At 37.6% G+C, this 23,163-nt stretch overlaps 1 protein-coding gene across 1 annotated transcript in view; it reads right to left on the bottom strand.

Moving 5' to 3' along the window:
* Positions 1 to 846: 846 nt before the first annotated feature.
* Positions 847 to 23,163, bottom strand: part of LOC127854556 (glutamate receptor 2-like) — a 35,670-nt gene continuing 13,353 nt past the window's right edge. The window contains exons 4-18 of the mRNA XM_052389621.1: positions 21,709 to 21,929; positions 18,432 to 18,485; positions 15,823 to 15,987; positions 14,030 to 14,233; positions 11,769 to 11,876; positions 10,900 to 11,004; positions 10,453 to 10,525; positions 9,638 to 9,783; positions 8,434 to 8,780; positions 7,468 to 7,666; positions 6,946 to 7,190; positions 6,265 to 6,370; positions 5,296 to 5,430; positions 2,542 to 2,670; positions 847 to 1,578 (exon numbers count right to left, since the gene is read on the bottom strand). Of these exons, the coding sequence (XP_052245581.1) occupies positions 1,510 to 1,578; positions 2,542 to 2,670; positions 5,296 to 5,430; positions 6,265 to 6,370; positions 6,946 to 7,190; positions 7,468 to 7,666; positions 8,434 to 8,780; positions 9,638 to 9,783; positions 10,453 to 10,525; positions 10,900 to 11,004; positions 11,769 to 11,876; positions 14,030 to 14,233; positions 15,823 to 15,987; positions 18,432 to 18,485; positions 21,709 to 21,929 (2,306 nt within the window). The 3' untranslated portion in view covers positions 847 to 1,509. The remainder of the gene's footprint in view (positions 1,579 to 2,541; positions 2,671 to 5,295; positions 5,431 to 6,264; positions 6,371 to 6,945; positions 7,191 to 7,467; positions 7,667 to 8,433; positions 8,781 to 9,637; positions 9,784 to 10,452; positions 10,526 to 10,899; positions 11,005 to 11,768; positions 11,877 to 14,029; positions 14,234 to 15,822; positions 15,988 to 18,431; positions 18,486 to 21,708; positions 21,930 to 23,163) is intronic.

Raw genomic sequence — 23,163 nt, 5'->3', positions numbered from 1 at the left:
ACGAAAAATAACAAAAAAGCGGACAGTGTCTACTGGACCGGGTTATCTTGGACGACACTTGACGCACATGCATCAAGTCCAGTTTTACCCAAACGAGAGTCATGTGAAGTTGTATTGGCATCTTGAACATACATGTATATTAATCTCACGATTGCCGCGTGCTTTTTGTGATAATCAAGCCCACATAATTGACATTCATTTTGTTTTAGATTTATTTGCATATGCATAACACTTGTGAAGACGTCTATATTGGAACAGTATGTACATGTAATATTTTATGAAATAAAAATGTTAAACACAAACAAACGCAATATCGATATTATAACACGAAATTTGCATAAGTCGTAACAGAATGCGCACAGACACCATCAAAGAATTGGTCCGAATGATATTGCATACCTCGCAATCAAAACTGGAATTATAGTTCGTCCCACTGAAATGTCTCCTACTGAAATGTTGCCGATAAATAACATATTTGTCCAGTTCATCCTCCAAAGGCCATCGTACATGTTTTAGTATTTACTATTCCTCATGAACATTTAACAATTCGAATTCACAGGTATGTTTAAACTTGGATCTTGCACTACGATACAGATTCAGCGCTTTCAACTAAATACATGTACTTGACACCAGATTTCCATTTCCGCTCTTTGTATGTACTTATCCACTCACTTTTGATGCAATATTTTCAGGGTCACATGTGACAATTCTAGTTCCGATGTCAACACAAACAACCATTGATAGTGTAATGCTGTTGGAAGTACAACAATTTACAGGAAGACAAATCTGCACCAAGAAACCTTTTAAAGATCCGATAAGTTTAACAAGAGTTATCTGCAAATCCGATTTAGTGAATTATAGGTCAATTGACGGACGTCGATCTGCGAAGTATTGCGTTTGTCCACAGCTATTTGCCAATGTGTTTAAGTAACGTGTTTAAAGAATGCGTGCAATAATCAGTCAATTAAAAAATTAGTCGCATCATGCAAAAAGGAATATGATGCCATATGCGGTCAGCGTAGCTGCAGAACAGCCTTCGCACAGTCTGGTCAGGAGCTACACTGTCCGTTAAATAGACCACGAAAGCTTGCGTGACTTTTTAGAGAACATGGTAGCTTCTGTCTGTGCTGGTCTGGAGCTATACAGGCCGCAAATGGCATAAGTCCCATTTCCACTCGATACGGGTCCTACAATGTTCCAGAGATAGTCCTCTGTCAATTGACTGATGCGTAACATAGGATTGGCAGATGTATCCTGTAAATATACAGACTCCCGACTTGTCAACTCAATATGTGGCAACTGCATAATAGGTATAATCCGGACACCCCCACAACTTTAAAAAAAAACATCTGATCGGTAGGTAAAAACAACGCTGACCAACAGATAAGTGTTTTTTCCCAAACTCTAGCCCATTTCGATGTAAGTCTCGAGCTAAACGCATGGTCGATCTGTCAACTTCGAGTGACGTCTTTCTTCTGTTTGATGCTTCGTGACGCCACACCGGGCTTGTCACAACTCTGTTTGGCTGCGGGTGAACTGTTCGAAGCCTATACACGGCGGCTCTGTTGAGTAATTAAACTGGAACAGAAAAAAAAAACGTTCGAAGCTCGTATATAAGTAACGCTCTGGAAAAACGGGCTAAATGCATGTGCGTAAAGTGTCATCACAGATAAGCCTGTGTAGTCCGGTCAATCTCCGCATGAACTAGAGTTTCGTTTAGAAGAGACTTCAATAAAACGGAAATTTTCATCCCTAGTTAGCCTGTGTGGACTGCACAGACTAATCTTTGACCACACTTAACGCATATTCATTAAGCCCCGTTTATCCATAGCCTGGCGCATACGGAAAATTAAACTACGAGTAAGCACACAGATATGCAATGTAACTAAAAGTTTATACCACGTAATTGACCTCTTCAAAAGAACGCTTTGCAATACATTCTACGCACACCTTTCAATTCAGATTTCATTGGCGATGAATAAACATAGGTTACGCTTTAAGTTATTAAACTACGAATAATGATTTACGAGAATTGAAATAGACCAGACTATTGAATGAAGTCTTGCGCCAGTCAAAAAGTCAAAAGAAAACAACTATATAATGTATGTATACTTTTTTTGTTTGTGTTTGGCGGGGAGGGAGGATCGTGATACAAAAGATGGTATGTCATATTTTCTTTCTTTTTGTTGGTCAGAGTAATTTCTCTCCAGCTAATGGTTGAATAGTTTCATAAACATTCGACCAGCGTCATGCGAAAAGGGGTCTTATGCCACATACGGTCAGCGAAGCTCTAGCCCAGCCTCAGGTCAGGGCCTACCATTTCCACTAATGTGACCACGAAACCTTGGGTGACTTAATAGCGGACGGCTTACCTCCTGACCAGAATGCGAGATTGCGCAGGCTAGTCTGGAGATACGCTGGCATATTACATAAGACCCATTATCTAACGAAGCGGCTCAGATACAAGCAAACCTAAAGAATTTCCTGCCTGCTACTAGTTCTATAGTTTCATTAATAATTTATCCCAAGCACTCCACTAACAGAGGTTTCCTGTCTATCAGTGTGGTTACTCGCACCAAGCGTTCGGCTGTCTAGATCACCGTTCTCCCTCTCGGTCATCGAAGCGCTCAACAGCGTTGTCACTGTTTCAGTGGCCTTCATGTAATTAGTCTGCAAAAAAAGCACAACAAAAACATACAGTTGAGAGGCTTTGTTACACACATCTCTTGAAATTTAAACACGGAACCAACATTCTCTCTCCTGATAATATTTGCAAAGCTTCAGTGTTCGTGTATGCAGTGTGCCGGTATCTACATATGGCAATGTGGATGTGGATGTTCGTTAAATAAAACTGTACGTTCATTGAAAGTACGTCATGACGTATACAGAAATTAAATCTGTATAAAACGTAATTTCCTTCACGTGCAAGTAATCGACCCTAAATGCTGTCAGGCTAGCGTAAATGTTGGTACACGCGAATTTCACCTAGGCGATCAGGATTCAATTCCCGTTCTCGGAAGCATGTGAGTTTGGTTGGAGAGTTCGGTTTACCTCTGGGTACTCCGGCTTTCTCCCCAAAAATCAAGATCACACCTAAATTAAAAATCTTTCAGTAACCACTAAATAGCTGGAACTTGAAGCTATAACCCATTTATGTCCAGTGGACTCTCCCATCTTTCTAAATTGGATCAATTTATTTCCAAAAGTAGGGGTGTCTGGTATATTTATTTCTATATTTAGAATATTTCTTACAGAGATTTCTTTAAGCAAACAGCGCAGACCCAGATGAGACGCCGCATTATGCGGCGTCTCATCTGGGTCTACGCTGTTTGCAATGTCCTTTTTTCAGGACGCTAGGCATGAATGGGTTAATTAAAAAATTCTCCCCAACTTTCGTTAGTCTAGAAAGTTCAGTAGGAAGGAGTGCTTGGACATACTTCGGGTCCATACACAATCACGGCCGTTAATTACGCGCGCCACCTCTTTTTTGAGATGCATTGATAAATGAGCCAATGCTACTTCCGAGGTGGCGCTCAGGCCCGGATGTTTTGAAATTTAACGGATATTTTTACTAAATGATTAGGTTTTATATGTTTTTTCAACATATTTCGCATTATTTAAAAAAAATTGGCCGATATAGTGCGATTCAGCGATTATACATTCATCCAAAGATGTACAGAAACATACAATCACAACCCATTTGCAAACTTGAGGACCTTTATAAGTTGTAGCATGGTAGAATTCGTTAAAGAAAAACGATTTCGTTTGCCTGTGTGACGAGCAAATTCCCAGCCTATTAAATCGCTCATTACATAAAACGATTGCTTTGAACCTGTACAACTGAATGCGTTTATCAAAAACATTAATATATAAATTTGCATTTTTAAAAAAAAGAGATGGGGCCAATGCCAAGGAGGTGGCGCTCAGATTAGGAGGTGGCGCCAATACACATTTATAGCTATTTTGAAGTGAAATATTTTATGTTATGGTTTCTATTATGTTTACAGGACTAACATTATTTTTCGTAAGTTGACTACTTCAGCACATTTGAGTCGCGTGCTTTTTTTAATTAGAAAAAGTAGTTTTCTAATACCGGTAATGTATTGATGGATTTAAACGTTCGTCTTTATAAGATATAAACATTTAACATGTATTATACAAAAAAGTTAACGGAAAAAAACCCGAGCTATCTTTATTTTTTTGGAGTTGATAGTGAGAACAGCAACCAACATATATGAGCCTAATTAAGATTCGTCGACCTTGGCCTTTTAGTGAATTAAGAATTTGGATTAAGGGACACAAATAGTCGTTTCAAGAAATAGTATTGTCTTATATTTATTTCGTGAATTATCATACTGTATACACATATCGCTGTCGATGAATTATTTTGATAATGTTTAACATTAAGTTATTGGTTTTATTGAGTATTACACATTTTTGGCATATATCGTACAGTATGTTTTATTCATGTTGGTGACTTCGTAGTTGAGTTGATCACTTATTTATTAAAAAACAACAACATCTTATTTATTATAGAATATGTTTATGTTCTGTAAAGATTTGGGCCTTCGTATTTACTTTGGAAAATGAATTAAATATAACAAATAACATCGCCAATCAAATGTAAGTCATGTGATAATGTCATAGCGATACGATTTTTCATTGATACATCCTGTGATGGAGTCACCTCCTATCATTGGCGCCACCTCCTATCATTCGCGCCATATCCTATGCATTGGCTCCATCTCTTTTGGAAAAACGCAAAATGATCTACTACGTCGGCAAGAAGCCAATATGTTTGTGCATGCAGCATCTAATGTATGTTGTATGCAATCGTTTGATGCCGTTAGCGATTTAATTGAATGGAAATTTTCTCGGAAAAACTCATCTAAATGCTTTTAAAACTCCACCATGCCACACGGTTCTCCCGTTTTTAAATGGTTTGAGAATGTATGTTTCTGTACATTTTTTGGATGAATTAATCTTCTTCGCTGAAACTCACTACATTGCCCGATTTTAAAAATAATGCGAAATATGTTGAAAAACATATAAAACCTAATCACCCTGTAAAATTATCCAAGAAATTTCTTAACAACCGGGCCTGAGCGCCCTCTAGGAAGTTGCATTTGCGCATTTATTAATACATCTCAAAAAAGAGGTGGCGCGCGTGATTAACGACCGTGACAATGCATCCTGAGGCGCGGAAGGACCTCATAGACTTCGGAAAACACACACACACATAGCAGAGATTATGTTGCATAAGCCGAAAAATCAAAACATACAAACCCTTTTTACCGTCTCGAGAAACCTCGTCTTTGAGCAGAGGAATTCCAGGCTGGCTATAACAACAGCAATCGCTAACCCTCCTACGAGAATGTAGAAGACACCAGCAACGTTGCTTAGTGATAGCTCGCGTTTACCTGAGGAATCCTATAAATAAGTGTAAAAATCGCCAACATTTGACTCGCGTCGTGCGAAAATAGGTCTTATACATAATTAATAAATATACGTTATTGAGACATTTAAATGGAAAAAGTAACATGTATAACATTAGACTTTAAAAAGACCCATTACACTTGTGAATCATTTGGAGCATAACACAAACTCTTGAAAATTTACCTTTGTACAACCCGTTTTTAATAAATTACTAAGGTATGAACACTTTTTCAACTTAGATTTTGAGCGTTTGCACTTTTGTCAAAGAACGTATTTAAGACTGCGAGTATGACAATAATTGTCAATGATCGCACTAGTAACATACACTTGTATTTCTGTCATAAAAACGCTAATTAAACTAATGTTAGCGTATTTATTGTAGTTGAAAAGGATTAAAAGACAATGGCTTATTGAGACACTCCACAGTTTTTCATGAGACGAACCAGTATTTAATTTTCAAAGACCCTGTACTTTCTGATCGAGGTTTTAACCATACAGGCTTTCTCTCCCTTCTCCTTCTACCACTTGATTATAAACCAATAGCGGACAGGGTTGCTCCTGACCAGCCTGTGCGACTGGTATTGTGCGCCTTTGACAGAATCTCATTTTCATTATTAAAACACCGGCACACTCGCTAAACCCACCATTCCCTCGTTTCCACAGATCCCCTTGTCTCTAAAGCACTGGACCTTCACGTATAGCGGGCAGTGTTGCTCCTGACCAGACTTCGCAACTGCGCAGACTGGTCTGGAGCTACGCTTGCCGCATATAACGTAAACTTTTAGATTAATATTAAGATTGAAACACCGGCACACTCGCTTGACCCACCTTCCCCTCGTTCCCACAGACGCCCTTGTCCTTCCACCACTTGATCTTCAACTTCGGCAGCACGCCCTCCTCCATTAGCATCAACACCGCGAGGTTCATTTGTTCGCTGCGAAATGCAAACAAAACATAAAGAAATAAGCCTCGTTCCTGGAAAACGGGGTTTAATGCATTTGCGGAAAGTGACATCCCAGATTTGCGTGTGCAGTCCGCATAGGCAGAGACAACACTGTTATGGATTGTTTGTTTATATGAAATCTCTCCTAAACGAAACTCTAGTCTATGTGGCCTGTGCGTACGCAAATTGTTATTACCATGACGTCATTTAACTCTAATTTTTATTAGAACGTCTTTTCTGACTAGATATGAACCGCCACTGGCACAACATGGGGAAATACACAGCGACTACTTGACCGTGCTTAGCCAATGAAAAATGGGTGTAATATACGATGTAATATAAATATTAAGTTACAATCATGAATTTTTTAATGGTTTTCAAACATTATATTAAGAATTGTGAATGCCTCGAAATCGGTTTCTGATCTTTTTCAGCCGAATCATTGCGTCTGTTTAACAGACCTATTCGCAGAGCGAATTGGGAACAAAAATCCTAATATGAAAAGAAATTCCCAAAAGTCAAATTTGCATTTTTTTCAAAATGACCAGATACTAAAAATGGTTTACCTTAAGGGCGAATTCTTGGCGGTCGCAATGCCAAACGCCTTCGAGTTGAGGTTTGGCCCAACTTTCATGGTGTCGCACGGCTCTCTGCTATTCACGTACTCGTTTGTCGGCGACTCCAGCAGGAAAGCGTATTTACCCTTGGATTTCTTCACTCTTTCAATACCCTCGTTCACATCGTTCACGAATACTGAAGGATTCGCTGTCATGTAGTTGTACATCCTTTGGTAAGTAGGAACTTTGGATTTCTATAAGATAAACGATTGGTTACGGTTTACACTAGTTGTTCAAATATTCACAACGGCTACTGAGCTACACTACGGTATTACGCAAAAATTAAAACCTGGGAAAACCTGGCTTAATGCATGTGAATGTAAGACCGATATAGTCGTCTCTGATTAGCCTGTGCGGTATGCACAGGCTAATCTGGGACGACATTTGATGAACATGCATTAAGGCATATTATCCCAAAGCAAGGCTGATACGTATAACCCACTGTAACCTACAATAAGGAGGGGCATATACCATAAAGAAGTCAAATGATGATCCTTGAGAGAGCGTTCCGTATTTGATATCAGTCTGCACGGAGAGGTCGTCTGCGGAGTTGATGGGCGTGAACATGCGCTCGATGGTGAGGAAGGCGGCGAGGTTGGCGGTGTACGAAGAGATGATGATGAGCACGAAGAACCACCAGCACGTGCCGATCACGCGCCCGGATATAGATCTGCAGAGAGGCACATAGAGAAATATTTCGTTTGAAGAAAGTGTATCGGTGGATTAAAAACTATATTCCAATTTGAAACAATACACAATGGCAATATGATCCTCGCTGATGGAATACAGGACTTTATGCACGCTCGTTAATTGTCGCCCCAGATGAGCCTGTGCATTTAGCACAGCTAATCATGTACGACACTCTCCACTGTTATTACATGTATATTCCTCTTAAAGAAATTCCTGTTAAGGCAAACTGCACATGCTGATCTGGGGCGACACGTGGGACATGCATTTAACCCCGTTTTCCCAGAGCAAGACTCATACATATTCGAAATATTAAACAATACAAAATGAGAATATCATTTACATTCCAAACGTTTATAATTTCAGCACATATTGGCGAGAGGTACATTACTTCACTTATAATAGTTATGGATGACGATGATGAAATAAACCATAAAAAGCCTGGTTAAATGAAATGCATGGCTCCTTGTTAAAGATTTTGTTACGAACTAGTTTCGAACTGGGAAAACGGGGTTTAATGTGTAAAGATCAGATTAACCTGTTCAGACCGCACAGGCTAATCAGGGGCGACACTTTCCGCTTATTATGAATTTTCGCTAAGAATATACTTCTTTTAAACGAAAAATACCAAACAAGCGGAAGGTATCGTCCTTGATTAGCATGTGCGGACTGCAAATGGGACGACATTTTTCGCAGATGCATTAAGCCCCGTATTCCCAGAGCGAGGCTCTTTTTTTATATTCAAACCACCTTGGACAAGCATCGTTGCCTTGTAACATCAGTGCTCCCATCGAAAACCATAGCGCGTTCTGGATACCAAAATGATTGTCGTCCGGTCCGGCGTTGGAATTTTGCCACTCAAAGGGCGAAAACCGCCCTACAAGAAATAGTCCTACACTGACCGAACAGTAGGCGAACACAATGCAGATCCAGATCTTCATTTCCAGAGGCTCCATGAACGAGAACACACCGGGTTTTACTATTTCCGGTTTCTTTATCATTATGCTTATACCGAAGTTCATGAAAGGTTTGCTGAAGTCCACAACCTTTTCTCGATCGTAAAGAATTGTTAATGGCGCTATGGCAACATCGGCTTTCTACAAGGAAAACGTTATTCTTTTGTGGAAATTTAAACTCGCAGAATGTGTCGTTATCTCTGGAATCTGAAATCGTGCGTTCTTGAACAGCTAGCGCAATGCTTACTTTAAAGTCGGACACATCAGTGATCTAAATGTATACGTTGAAAACAACGGGTTCTTTAAAACACAGAATATTTCGTTCAACAAGTTAATCTATTATATGTTTATTATCAGGTTAAGAATTTCCTTTAAAAAAAGACAAGCTGCACACTTGTCAAGATACCTAACTCTGATGCTTATATTATTGATATAAATGATATCCGGAACTGTGCAACTAAATATAAGCCGCGTTCTGGGAAAACTGGGCTAAAGGCATGTGCTTAAAGTGTCGTACCAGATTAGCCTGTACGGTCCCCACATTCTAATAAGGGACGACACTTTTCGCTTTAATGGTATGTCTTGAAAACAGGAGGTCTCTTCTAAACGAAAATTAAGTGTAGGCGGAAAGTGTCGTCCGTGATTCGCCTGTGTGGACTGCACACGATAATATGAGCTGACACTTTCAGCACTCGCATTATGTCCAGTTTTTCCAGAACGCCGCAAACATACATTCTTAAGTTTAACCCATTTATGCCCAGTGGACTCTCCCATCCTTCTGAATTGGATCAATTTATTTCAAAATTAGGGATGTCTAGTATATTTATTTCTATATTTAGAATATTTCTTACTGAAATTCCTTTAAGCAAACAGCGCAGACCCAGATGAGACGCCGCATCATGCGGCGTCTCATCTGGGTCTACGCTGTTTGCAATGTCCTATTTTCAGGACGCTAGGCATAAATGGGTTAAAAAGATAACATCAAGTCTGAACCCTACCTTTGTCAACAACTCTCCAACCATTCCATTCCAGGAATTATTCTGAGGAATATAACTTCCATACTGGCGGTCTTCCACCTCCTTGATGTAATACTCAAACCTATTCATTTCCGTCATCACCTTTTCGGTCAGGTCCATTACGTAACCTAGACATAGACATAGAATGTAACCTAGTAATGGTAGAAAAATTCCTACACATGGTAGAATGTGACCTACTTGTGGTAGAATGTCAAAACAACATGATAGAATGTTACCTATATTACATAGAGTGTTTCACATTTTGGTTTTGATATGTCTATCGAGACGTTAAATGCATTAAAAAAACGTTGATACCAAGGAGATCCATTTCCATAGAAATAACAAAGAACCATTTTGTTGTTCTTATTTTTTTGTTTATACACTCGTTCGTTAAACATTTTATTCATTTGATTTAAAAGTACTTGCTACCTTTATGGTTTGAAAGTAGGCAAAAATCCTTTGATCTGTATCCAGTTTGCCTAAAGTTTGTCATTTGGTTGAGAAGTTACCTTCACTTATTAATATTTTAAATTTTGTCATAATGTGTTTCACATATGTATATGGTTGGAAAGTAACATTTGTTGCTTATTATATTCAGTGTGTTTACATGTTCTCCTTGGTGATTTGTTTAAAAAGCATTTCCCACCCATATGGTCTCCAATACTCCTCACACATTTGGGTTGACAGTTAATATAAACTATTGGGTCTGAATGTACAACAAGTGTTATTTTCCATTTGAGATGTTCGTACCTTTTGTCACGTCGTCAAATTTTGTATGATCCGACAGCGCTATTTACCTTCGTATTTTGCGTTTCCAACGAGAGGCTTTCCAGACTTATCCTCGGTTTTTTCCATTAGGAAGGGTGGAGACTGGAATAGTCATTTAATAAACGAACCTCGATCTGGGAAAACGGGGCTTTATGCATGCACATAAAGGGTCGTTGCAAATGAGCCTGCATAATATTCAGATGCTAATCTTGGACGACACTGTCCGCTTTTATGGAATGCATCGTTCAAAAGTAGTCACTTCTTAGGGTATTTCACTTAAGGCGGAAAGTGTCGACCCTGATTAGCCTGTGCGAAATGCTCAGGCTTATTTGGAACGACAATTAACAAACATGCATAAAGCCCGGCCTTCTCAGAGCGGGACTAAAATAGAATAGCTTAATTCTGAATCATTATTTAAACAATTAAAATGCTTTAATAAAACATACACAAAAAGGAACATATTCAATCTATCTTACCAAAATCGAAACAACGATCTTTGGCTTTTTCTTGTTCTCTATGATCAAATCTTCTTCGTTTCGAAACAGGCTTTTGAACCTGTCTCTGGAGCTCCAGTGGCCTATCTGGAACATATTAGAGCCTCGTTCTGGAAAAACTGGGCTTAATGCAGTTGTGTAAAGTGTCATCCCAGATTAGCTTGTGCAGTACGCACATGCTTTTAAGGGGCGATCCTTTCTGCTTTTATTGAATTATTTGTTTATAAGAAGTATTTCAAGGCGGAGAGTGTCATTATTGATAAGCCTGTGTGGAGTGTTCAGGCTGATCTGGGATGATACTTTACGAATATGTATTAAGCCCAGTTTTCACAGAAAGAGACTGATATTAGAAAACATAATTATTGTGAATTTGACGTCATCGCAAATATTAAATCTCGTATTTTCTGTTTATATATTGGACGATAACATTGTTTAAACTATAATAGAATGATACTACTGTTCTATATGACCAAACAAATGGTATTGAATAATGGAAAAATCGTCGCGAGATGCCTGCACAAATCATGATAACTCATCGCAATAGGAGCAATGTTACTGACGGTTTGATATTAGGCAAATTTATTTTAATAATAAAAATTGTGCCGGAATCTGGGAAAACTGAGCTTAATCCGTGTGCATAAAGTGTTGTTCAAGATTAGCCTGAACAGACCGCACAGGCTTATAAGGTACAACACTTTCCGCCATTAATGAATTGTTCGTTTAAAGGAAGTCTCTTCTAAACAAATATCCAGAATATGAGGACAGTTTGTGCTCTGATTGTATCCGGGTGGATACTTTACACACATTGCTAAAGACCAGTTTACAAGAAGATGTTTTAAAGGTTTAGAAACCTTTAAGGGTCCGCTGTCAAGGCCGACCGTGTAAACGTCCATTTTGTAGTCGGTCCTAAATCCGTCCTCATTAAACTTGATTCGTCCCGTGAGGCCCTCAAAATCTAGCTGAAACATGAAATACTGTAGTCTTAAATACCGACTGAGTATGCATTTGTTTTGGTTTATTTAGTTAACAAAATACATTCTCACATTTTAAGATTTGTTATTGAAAACCGATAGCAACAACAACGCTTTTTCATTTTCATTAGATTAAGTCAATTAGTTGATAATTATTGATAACAATTATCTGACAATATTATCTTTACAATTCTCCATGCAGTGAAACTAGGATAGTGTACATACATAAGGATCGAATCAAGTTTTATACGCACTTTAAAATAATACTCTTTTGTCCAGAATGACATATCAAGCGACGAAAGCAAACTGAACAATCGTGACATCGAATGGCCTTCATGTAACTGTGACACGTAAATATGCATAAGTCCCACAATAATTCACATAGTGCTTCATTTTTAGAAGCGATCGGATTATTATAAGATTATGATTTTGTAAGGGAAAGATGCCAAAGAGACATCACATAGCAATATTATACAAGAGTAGTCTCAACCCCCGCACAGCGGATCGGTTGGTTCTGTGCATGGCTCGTATCGCATCATTTTCGTCATAATAAACTTCGTGCTAATGAGTGTATCCAAAATTAGTTTTAATGTTCAGCGTAGCTGTGTTACCAACGTTTTCACCTAAATTTACATCAATCAAGAAACAAATAACCGGGCTTTCCTATTTGTTACACATACCTAAACTAAGCAAAAAAAGAAAATATTCTTCATTGACTTAAAAAAGTGTTAAATCATCATAAATACTGTTTAACTATCTTTGTTGTGCAGTAAAGCTTAAAAGATATTCGCAAGTTGGATATATGTTTTTATTATATTCCAATCTCAGTCTAATATGCCTCTGTGGTAAATAGTTCAATGATACGCTTTTGCATAGACCAGTTCCGGGTTACTAGTAGAGACCAGTTACTGTGAGGGGCAGACTATTTTATTCACAGTTTATTTCCTATTAAGCTCATTTTAGAGTTTTTCCAATAGTAGTTTTGTAAATGGATATATTACAAAAAATATGGACAAGTCAATGTATTTTCCAAGTAAAAATTCCCCATCCCGTATATATTATAGAAAACGTATGTTAAATTCGAAGGTTTTGGTAAATACTTCATTCCTTATCTGTAGATACCATGAAAACAAAGTGTTTTATACGATATGAATTGATTATGAATTATCCATCATTTTTACATATATACACTGGCGTTTGCTCTTTTGAACTCTTATATATGAAAACTATGTTATTCTAAAAATCAATAAGGTGAGAAATATAAACTGATCCATGCAAACTATTTCGGACCCGATTGCTTACGATTACTATAATAAACTACATGTTATTAAGACGTTTATGATGGTTGTACATTAATGCGATATGTTTGATAAATTGATGCAACATCTTAAATGTTCAATTGCAGTTTCGTTATGGCATATTCAATTATGCAACGAGGGTACCCTTGCAAATAAAGCTGGAACTAAGAATTTGTTTGGTGAAACTTTTTTTTAACCTTTTTATGATAAATGATACATCGTAGATATTTTCACTGCTGAAACTCTGTTTTATCCATCTACCTTTGTTTTTTGTACAAATTAATAAAAAACAACAACTTATATTTGTTCTGTTTTTCTGAGTAGAGATAACAACACTTGTGTGCTTATATTTTCTTAATTCCAATTGATATTCTTTATTTTCTGTCACGAAAGCATATGTAATGAATTTGTATACCAAATTAATCTTATCTTGCCTTATCAATATTAAGGTTCATAGGAGTAAAATGTGTAATAAAATGGTTATACGACAGGGGGAGGGGGGGGGGGGGCAGATATAGGCTTGAGCACTTGGAATGTATGAGAATCCTTAATTATTAATTGTTTTCTTAAACTTTGATTGTGGATGCCAAATACCATGGTTAAATAAATTATGTGAAGAAAAAAGAGACACTCAAAATGTCGTATTACAGTTCTAAAACTTTATATATAGCTTATATATAATATATGCGACAAAGAAAAAACAAACCCGACATTAATCATCTGTCTTCTTGATCTGATTGATTTATTGACACTCGTTTTAAACAACTAAAACCAATTTGAACCAACGCCGTATATCTTGTTCAAAAGATGTTTCTTGTTTATGAATTATGGAAGCCGGCATACCATCTTGATTTGCTCCATTATGGCCTCCCCGTGCATCCAGGGCACCGGCGGCTGGGTAGTGCAGGGTATGCCCTTGGTCCGGTTGTAGTTGTACACCATACCCCGGCGGAACGTGGACTGGAAGATCTTAGAGTTACTCTTCACCATGCCTCGTAGCGCTTGGCTGATCACGTGGATGGCGTCCACAGCTAGAGCCGCCTCATACTTGAAACAGATAATAAGTGCGCATGTTATGACATGAGACGCGTTCTGAAAAAAAAACTGTCCGCACAGGGTAATCAGGGACGACACTTTCGGCCTTAACTAGATTTTCGCTAAACGAAAAAAATCATAAAAGCGGGAACAGTCGTCGCTGATTAGCGTTGGCTGCTGACGCTTATCTTGGACGACGCTTTACGCAGATGCATCAAGCCTTGTTGTTCGAGAACGAGGCTCACGTGTCTGGCGTCCACGGCGAGGAACGTATCGTGCTTAAAAGGAGTATACATACGTGAGAATAGTGCACATGTGATTACACATGAATACAAAGGAGAAATGTATGTTGGTTGAGTGAATGAGATATTTAACCACAACATGTTATTACCAGACAGACGGCCGAAAAGACACAAAGACAGACCGAAACACAGATGGACAGTCGGACGGACGGACGGACGGACGGACGGACAGACAGACACAGACAGACAGACAGACAGACAGACAGACAGACAGACAGACGACAGACAGACAGACAGACAGACAGACAGACAGACAGACAGACAGACAGACAGACAGACAGACAGACAGACAGACAGACAGACCAGACAGACAGACAGACAGACAGACAGACAGACAGACAGACAGACAGACAGACAGACAGACAGACAGACAGACAGACAGACAGACAGACAGACAGACAGACAGACAGACAGACAGACAGACAGACGACAGACAGACAGACAGACAGACAGACAGACAGAAGACAGACAGACAGACAGACAGACAGACAGACAGACAGACAGACAGACAGACAGACAGACAGACAGACAGACAGACACGCAGACAGGCATACACACAGACACACAGACAGACAGACAGATAGACGGCACAAGCCAGAAACATGCATATTGACAATTTCGCCACGTTATAAAAAAATGTGCTTCGTACAGGCTAATCAGCGACGCACATTCCAATTAAATTTGATTTCGGTAAAAAGAAGAGACGTCCTTTATACGAAAATCACTATAAAAGCGGAACTAGTTGTCCCTGATTAGCTTGTGCGGACTGCACAGCTTAATCCGGGATGACACTTTACGCACATTCATTAATCCCAGTTTTCCCAGAACGAGGCTTATACTGACTACAGGTCTTCCAAGCCAGAAATGTTCGGCCAAAAATGGCAAACCGAATATTTATAAAACACACACATCAATCATAGATATGCTGTGACTTCGAAAGGAACAATGCCCGCGTATGTTCACCCTACATCTGCTATACCGTCGCCGTAGCGTAGTGGATATGGTGTTCGCTTAGCGACTTGGAGGTCACGGGTTCGATCCCTACTGTGGGTGCGTTTTTCATATGTCTTCGAAAGACACGTGTTCTAGTTTTCATAGTTTACATAGGAACCTGACTAGAACCGCGTTTCAACCAGCCATAGGATTTCGATTCAATCAAGCTATAATAAATAGGTTTAAAATAATCGAGAAACCGTCAGTCTGTCTGGCCCACGCCCGGGTATGTTCGCTCTACATCTGTCATACCCAATACTTCATACTTTCTACCCAATACACAAAACATATCCATAATACGACTACCGTCAGTTTATCTGGTACAACGCCCGGGTATGTTCGCCCCAGATCAGCCCCGCCCCAGTCTTTCATGAAGTCCGCGAGATGCTTGCTTTGCAGATCAATCAGCTGGAACCCGGTGATGTTCACACCTCCGTGCATGTACCGCCGCATGTCCAGGTGCGCAAAGTCCTGTAAACAGAGACATGTGTGTAAGGTGTTATCGCCAATAAGCCTAAGCAGCCGCACACTTTCTGCTTTTTGGTATTTTTCCTTTAAAGAAAGTCTCTTTTTAGCGAAAATCCAATAAGCGAAAAGTGTACAAGACACATTGTAAGTGAACAAGATTTGTTACATGTGTACATGAAACGCTGTTGTTAACAGGGCGCGCTGCATCCGAGCAAGACACGTTGTAAGAATAGAAAAACTGTTGAAAGAGTAAAATACACGTTGTAAAATATCACGACACGTTGTTAGTAAAAAATACACGCTATAAGTAAACCAGACACACTATAATTTATCAATTTACATGGTTAGTAAACATGACACGATGTAAGTTACCAAGACACGTTGTAAGTATACAAGACACGTATTTGTACAAGATACGTTGTAAGTATACAATACACGTTTTAACTATACAAGACATGTTGTTAGAAAATAGGTCACGCTGTTTGTCAGCAATTTACGTTGTTAGTAAACACGACAAGATGTAAGTGACAGACAAACGTTTTAAGTACACAGGGCACATTAATAGTAAACAATACATGTTGTCAGTACATCAGACATGTTGTTAGAGTAAACAGAACACGTTTAGGTGACCAAGACACGTTCTATGAAAAAAAGATCCGTTCTTATTGAACTAGACACTTTGTAATTAAACAATACGTTATAAGTCAACGAGAAAAGTTGTTTCTTAACAAGACACGTTGTTAGAGTATTAGACACGTTTAAAGTGTACAAGAAACGTTGTAAGATGACTCACGTACATGTTGTTTATGTTAAAGACACGTTTGTATTATACGAGACACGTTGCTTAAGCACTAGACACGTTGTTAGTGGCAACACACTTTGTAAGAGCGTAACATACTTGAAGTTATAATCTGATGTACTTTTCAGTTGGCAAGTCCTTCATACACGCTTTAGGTGTAGGTTTAAAAGCATCATTTGGCAAGGAAACACTGCATGCAAGAAAAATAAAAAGGGACACTGAAAATGTGAAAATTAAAAGTAATATATATCCCTTAAGAAATTTAGCCATTTGAATATACATATTTTAAGAGTGCAAAAATTGTCAGAAGTGCAAAATGTGTAAATGACAAAAATATTTGTTTCCGGATTTTAGAGCTTCTGTTACAAACTTTATCAACTTTAATATGTGTTTTTCCTTCTCACGTTTTTAACTAATCTGTGGGACGATTGATGAGTATGCATTTTATATTCATGCAATATCATTAAAGCAATCTGAGATTAATGCTTTCTATTGGCGACCATTTATCTATTTTCAAAATGTCAAGTCATGGTATTGTTAAGACACCGTTCCAACAAACTGAATTATACCTTACGTCAGCATTGATAAGTGGTCCGTAGTTCTGATTGTGCATTTGCATACGATTCACATAGCTTTGTTAATTCATATGGTAGAAGTATATCAGAATTATGTAAATTCCGTTTGACTAGTCCTTATTCACTTACACAATGTAATAATGCATTTCGAACATAATATTTTTACGTAGTTATCACACGAATTTGGCAAAATGTTTTAATCTACTACCATTTGACTTCTGTTTGTATGTTGTTGAAGGAATTGGGTCTATTCTTCAATAATTACTAATTTGTTTCAATTGTCAATGTGTAATGACATGTACATTTTGACACAAACAAGCGAAGTTTTGCAGTATGCGAAACAAACAACAACACAAGAAAAATACTTGACAGTGATACAGGCAAAATGAATATATACTGGATTCTATTAAAGTTAGGTACACGAATATGTGTTTGTCTTTAGTTATATTGATCGAAAATGGGTTGGTAGCAAATGTCCTTCGCCAGTCAATTATGTGATTTGTAGCTAAAGTTGTGTGGGGAAAACCTCTTTGATTGGCCTGTTTAACCCATTCATGCCTAGCGTCCTGAAAAAAGGACATTGCAAACAGCGTAGACCCAGATGAGACGCCGCATGATGCGGCGTCTCATCTGGGCCTGCGCTGTTTGCTTAAATGAATTTCTTTATGAAATATTCTAAATATAGAAATAAATATACTTGACAACCCTAATTTTGGAAATAAATTGATCCAATTTAGAAGGATGGGAGAGTCCACTGGGCATAAATGGGTTAACAGGTTCAATCATATCATATCCGTATATCTATTCAAACCGTGTACTTTTATGTATGAAGTAAATACATATAAAAATCTTAATGTATACGTCTTGTGTTTTTTTTTTGCTAAACAGTTTTGATTTGAAAGTTATGGCTTTTCTTTGCACTTAATGGATTATGTCGAAGGCGTTTAAAAAAAAATCACATTGTGGTCTTCATGTATGCAATATGTAAATTTGTCAGATATGCCCTGTCCTTTTAATTGAACTAATAATGTTTCAGCCAACATAGAGACGTTAAAGAAGAGGGGCATTCTTACCAATGTTGCGATAAGATATTGGTATCCACCTTTATTCATTCCTACTTCTGGAATCTGAAAGAAAATGAAAAATATCCATTATTTCAAATACAACAGCAAATCTATTAAAGCAACTTATCGCAGACAAGACAACATAATCACTTTAATGAATCGGGCGTGTAAATAAAACAAAACTCGCCATACATGTGTATGTTATTAAATTAAAAATGACCATTGAACGTTAGATGGCATATGTTTCATATGCGTGAAAATAAAAAGAAAGAACAATATATGTAACAAATCAAAATAAAATTTGAGCACGATTTTAACACGACTTGAACACTACAATTAATCATATTATGTTTTTTAACTAATTTGTTTCAATATTGTATACTTACGTTACGCTCACGTATGCGTTTTAGCAATATTGGATTTCCAAAGATAAGCTTGGACACAAACAGCTCATTGTTCAATGTGCATACACCGAGTTATCAACAATAACAACGGACGCGGGTATATGATCGGTTAATGTAAGAAATAGAGCTCGATCGGGGAACACCAGGCTTAATGCATTTACGTACTGTCGCCCCAAATTAGCCTTGAAGTCCGCACGTCTTAACAAGGACGACACTTTCCGCTTGATTTGTTAAAGGACATGTATTAAGTGGAGTTTTCCCAGAAAGAGGCTCAATTGATGGAGTTCAATATAAGCTTAGAAACCGGTAAAGTAAATAGATTGTGGTAGTCTATTCCAGACCTAAAATGTCTGAAACCATTAATATTCCAATTTTCGTAAAATGTAAAAGACATGAGTGAAGTTTCTCCCGTTTTATCCCTCTGGGACAGGCTGGTTTTCTTTCTCAGTCGGAAGACAGCGCAATCAATTTTGTTTTCGTCTGCATCTTTGAGTCGATCAAAGATTATATCTTTACGTGGAACATTATGTCAAAAATGCCATTGTTTATAGATACTATGTTACTGCAATACCGGCTGTGAAATCAATTATTGCCGAAACGTGTGTGAAATCAATAAAACCCGTCAAATGTGTGAAATCAATCATATCCCACATGTGAAAACATAGATATCCGACACGTGTGTGAAATCAGTGATATTTGACATGTGTGTAAAATCAATGATATCCGACACGATTGTGAGATAAATGATATCCGAAATGTGATATCAATGATATCCGACATGTGTGAGAAATCAATGATATCCGACACGTGTGATAATTCAATGATATCCGACACGTGTGAGAAATCAATGATATCCGACACGTGTGAGAAATCAATGATATCCGACACGTGTGAGAATTCAATGATATCCGACACGTGTGTGAAATAAATGGTATCCGACACGTCTGTGAAATAAATGATATCCGACATGTGTATGAAATAAATGATATCCGGCACGCGTCCACCAAGCCATACATACCTTTATTCTAATTATTTGTATTATTAGCCTTACATGCCCTTTACTAGCCATTCACATATATAAATGACTTTTAATATAAATACATCTCTTTAACCAATTAATATATATGCTCCATAGCATTTATTTTATCTTACAGTTAGCAGTAATACTCCCCCAGAATACCTTACGTTTTGTTTGTTTAGAGCCTTATAAGCTCACAAACAATGTATTGATAACGATTGCATCACGAATATTTTAGTGGTGTTCTGAGAAAACTTTGCATAATGCATGTGCGTAAAGTGTCGTCCCATATAAACCTGTGCAGTCCGCACAGGGTAATGATGGACGACACTGTGCGCCTTAAATGGATTTTCGTGTAGAAGAGACTTCCTTTAAACGAAAAATACCATAAAAGCGGAAAGTGTCGTCCCTGATTAGCCTGTGCGGACTGCACAGGCTAATAGGGGATGACACTTTACGAACATGCATTAAGCCCCGTTTTCTCAGAACACGTCTCATTTTATTTCCCCAAACTCAGTCAGTTACTACCCTACCAACATCGATCAGGCTCTAACTAATCGGTTTGGTTGTCTGGCTTATCTTCAGTTATATGTCCCACCGGGACATGTTGTTTCTATTATCTCGATTTCGAAGACAAGCTCATTATATTTATTGTTACTGCAAATTATCTGGGCCTTTTTTTATATTGTCGATCTTGAACTACTCCCGACCGAACAATGCTTGAATTCTGCGTAAGTCTGACAAAACTACACGATGTAATTTGTGTAGTTAAACTGATGCATTCTTAATTAATTATGATAGATTTGGCAGCATAGCTACAACCTAGCGAAACAGTGCAGAAATTATGACAATTCATTCTACTTCTATAATTGATTAAAAATTTTCCTGCAATAACATGACGACTGTAAGTTTTCCTTTTACATTCTGCTTATCTGTCCGAGAGACATACGATTGGTTATCTAATTGTAAAGACCACATTTCAGCAATAAATGAAGAGAGAAACATGCGGTTTTGCTAAAATATTCCATTTATTTTCCGTACAAAGTGATACTGAGTTAGATTGATAATAATTTTTTACAAGCTTTCGATTCTATCATGATTAAAATGTAACTTTGGACAAGTTGTTTGATTATCATTTGAATATCAAGAAAGAAGAGCAACGTGTGCGATGCAATATTTGGTTAATAATATGTTTTATGTCGTAAAACCTACGTGTCATAGTCTCGTGCCCTGATTTATAAAGTAATATTATTTTAAACCTTATCCGTGTAAAATCATAACTATGTATACATCTTATGTAAGATAAATACGATTCTTATAAATAATGTTATCTTGCAGAAACGGGGGTGATTTCAATGTTGTTCGGCATAAACTTAATTATTGATTTGACGGAAAAAACGTAAATTAATGAAAACATGTGCATAATATAAGTGCTTATAGCTACAGTCTTTAAAATATTCTATAAAAAGTTAGAAAGAGACCCATTCAGACAATCTTCTTACTGTTTATGCGTGGCACTTTATGGGTTGAACCTAACCATTTATTTCGACAAACATTTTAGATTCTAAAACCTCTTCTTAAAAGAAATCAAAGGGGTATCTGAATAATTTACGGTACATTGTAGAGAGTTGGTCTGTGAACAAGCGGCTTAATGCATGTGCGTAAAGTTTGGTCCCAGATTAGCCTGTGCATTCAGCGCAGGCTAATCAGGGACGACATTTACCGCATGAACTGGATTTTTGTTTAAAAGAGACATTCTTTACACGAATTATTCCATAAAGGAAAGTGTCGTCTCTGATTAGCCTGTGCAGTTTGGGGCGACACCGTGCGCACATGCATTAGAGCTTGGCTGAGTTTTAATTACCTGACGTAGTATGTTCCGATAGGCAAATTCTGACGAAAGGTCAAACACAATGACCTTGTCGGTACTGACGTCAGGGTCCATTCTGTCAAGTTGACGTAACTCGTCATGCGCGTTCTCTACGTTGTAAATTCTTCGCGCGAGAACGTGCACGTGACTATCACTCCCACCGCTTTCTGACACATCTCGTAACGCTGACAGAACCATCTGAATATGCTGGAGACCTGAATATTTACTCAGGCATTTAATGCATGTTTAATATATTTCATCGAACTGTTCTATATATAATATCTTAATATACATATTTTGCATGGAATAACACAATATGAAGACAGATACGTTAACAGGATCATTATGGATGACATTATTTAAACCTATATTTCTCATTAAGGAATTAGCTTTCTATTTAATAAAAAACATGAGCTCAGAGACAATTTTTTTCTGATTTGTTCTAAGCAATCAATATTTCAAATATTATTATTAAAAAAAAACCACCTTCTCAGTTACTATTGATTCGACATTTGTTTCCTTTAGAAACAACTTCAAAACATTATTATTCCCGACACTATTATTTCATAACAAATTCATTTGTTTTGCAATTGATGCGGGAATATCTGAAATTAATTGATAGAATGCATTGTTCAGAAAAGCCACAAAGACCTCATATCTGTTCAACTTCCATCATTTTTAGAATTTCATTATTATTTTGGCAATCTCTCGTATGAAGAGTCATTTTAATAGTTATTTCTTTCTAGGGGAATAACACATCAAAATTAAACATGTATGTGTTTTCTTTACATTTCAATAAGATGTTTCTATTAATTTTGTTTCAAACAATGCCGTTTTGTAAGTAAAATCGTTCTTTTTAAATGTATAAAATATAAATTAAGTTGAGTGTTCGGAAAAGCAGAGCTAATATTGGAGAAAATCCCTTAAGTGAATTTTAGACTGAAATGCCATTTTATTGTTCCAATTACACTAACAACGCATTTTGCAGTGACTTCTTTGAACTTTTGTTTATCAGAAATACGTAAGTGTCTTTCATGCAGAAAAGAAGTAGAAAACACCAAATGTTCCCACATGCCATAACCACCTTAAGAACCGTAATTAAATGCCAAACTCTAGACTGGGGCAGATTGAATATGTTGGCGGCAGCTGCTATCAGCCTATATTTAAAGCTAATTCTTCGCTGCTCTGGCATTCTTTAGTACATATATCAGTTAAAAGGCCTATAATCATCGTTCACATCAAACTATCAATTTTTGCAATAATTAAAAAAGCCATTTCTGTGACGACAGGGGCAATATAGACTTCTTTCGGATGCAATTTTTCATTAACATTTAGTGTGTGACATACACTTTCAGGCCGTTTGAGTCGCGTTCTGGGATAACTGGACATAATGCATGTGCGTAAAACGTCATCCCAGATTTGCATTTGCAGTCCTCACAGGTAAATCAG

The sequence above is a fragment of the Dreissena polymorpha genome, chromosome 13, assembly GCF_020536995.1.
Source record: "Dreissena polymorpha isolate Duluth1 chromosome 13, UMN_Dpol_1.0, whole genome shotgun sequence".
NCBI classification, from domain to species: domain Eukaryota; kingdom Metazoa; phylum Mollusca; class Bivalvia; order Myida; family Dreissenidae; genus Dreissena; species Dreissena polymorpha.
Note: the sequence above shows the minus strand (reverse complement) of the source record. Positions and strands in the feature narration are given on the sequence as shown.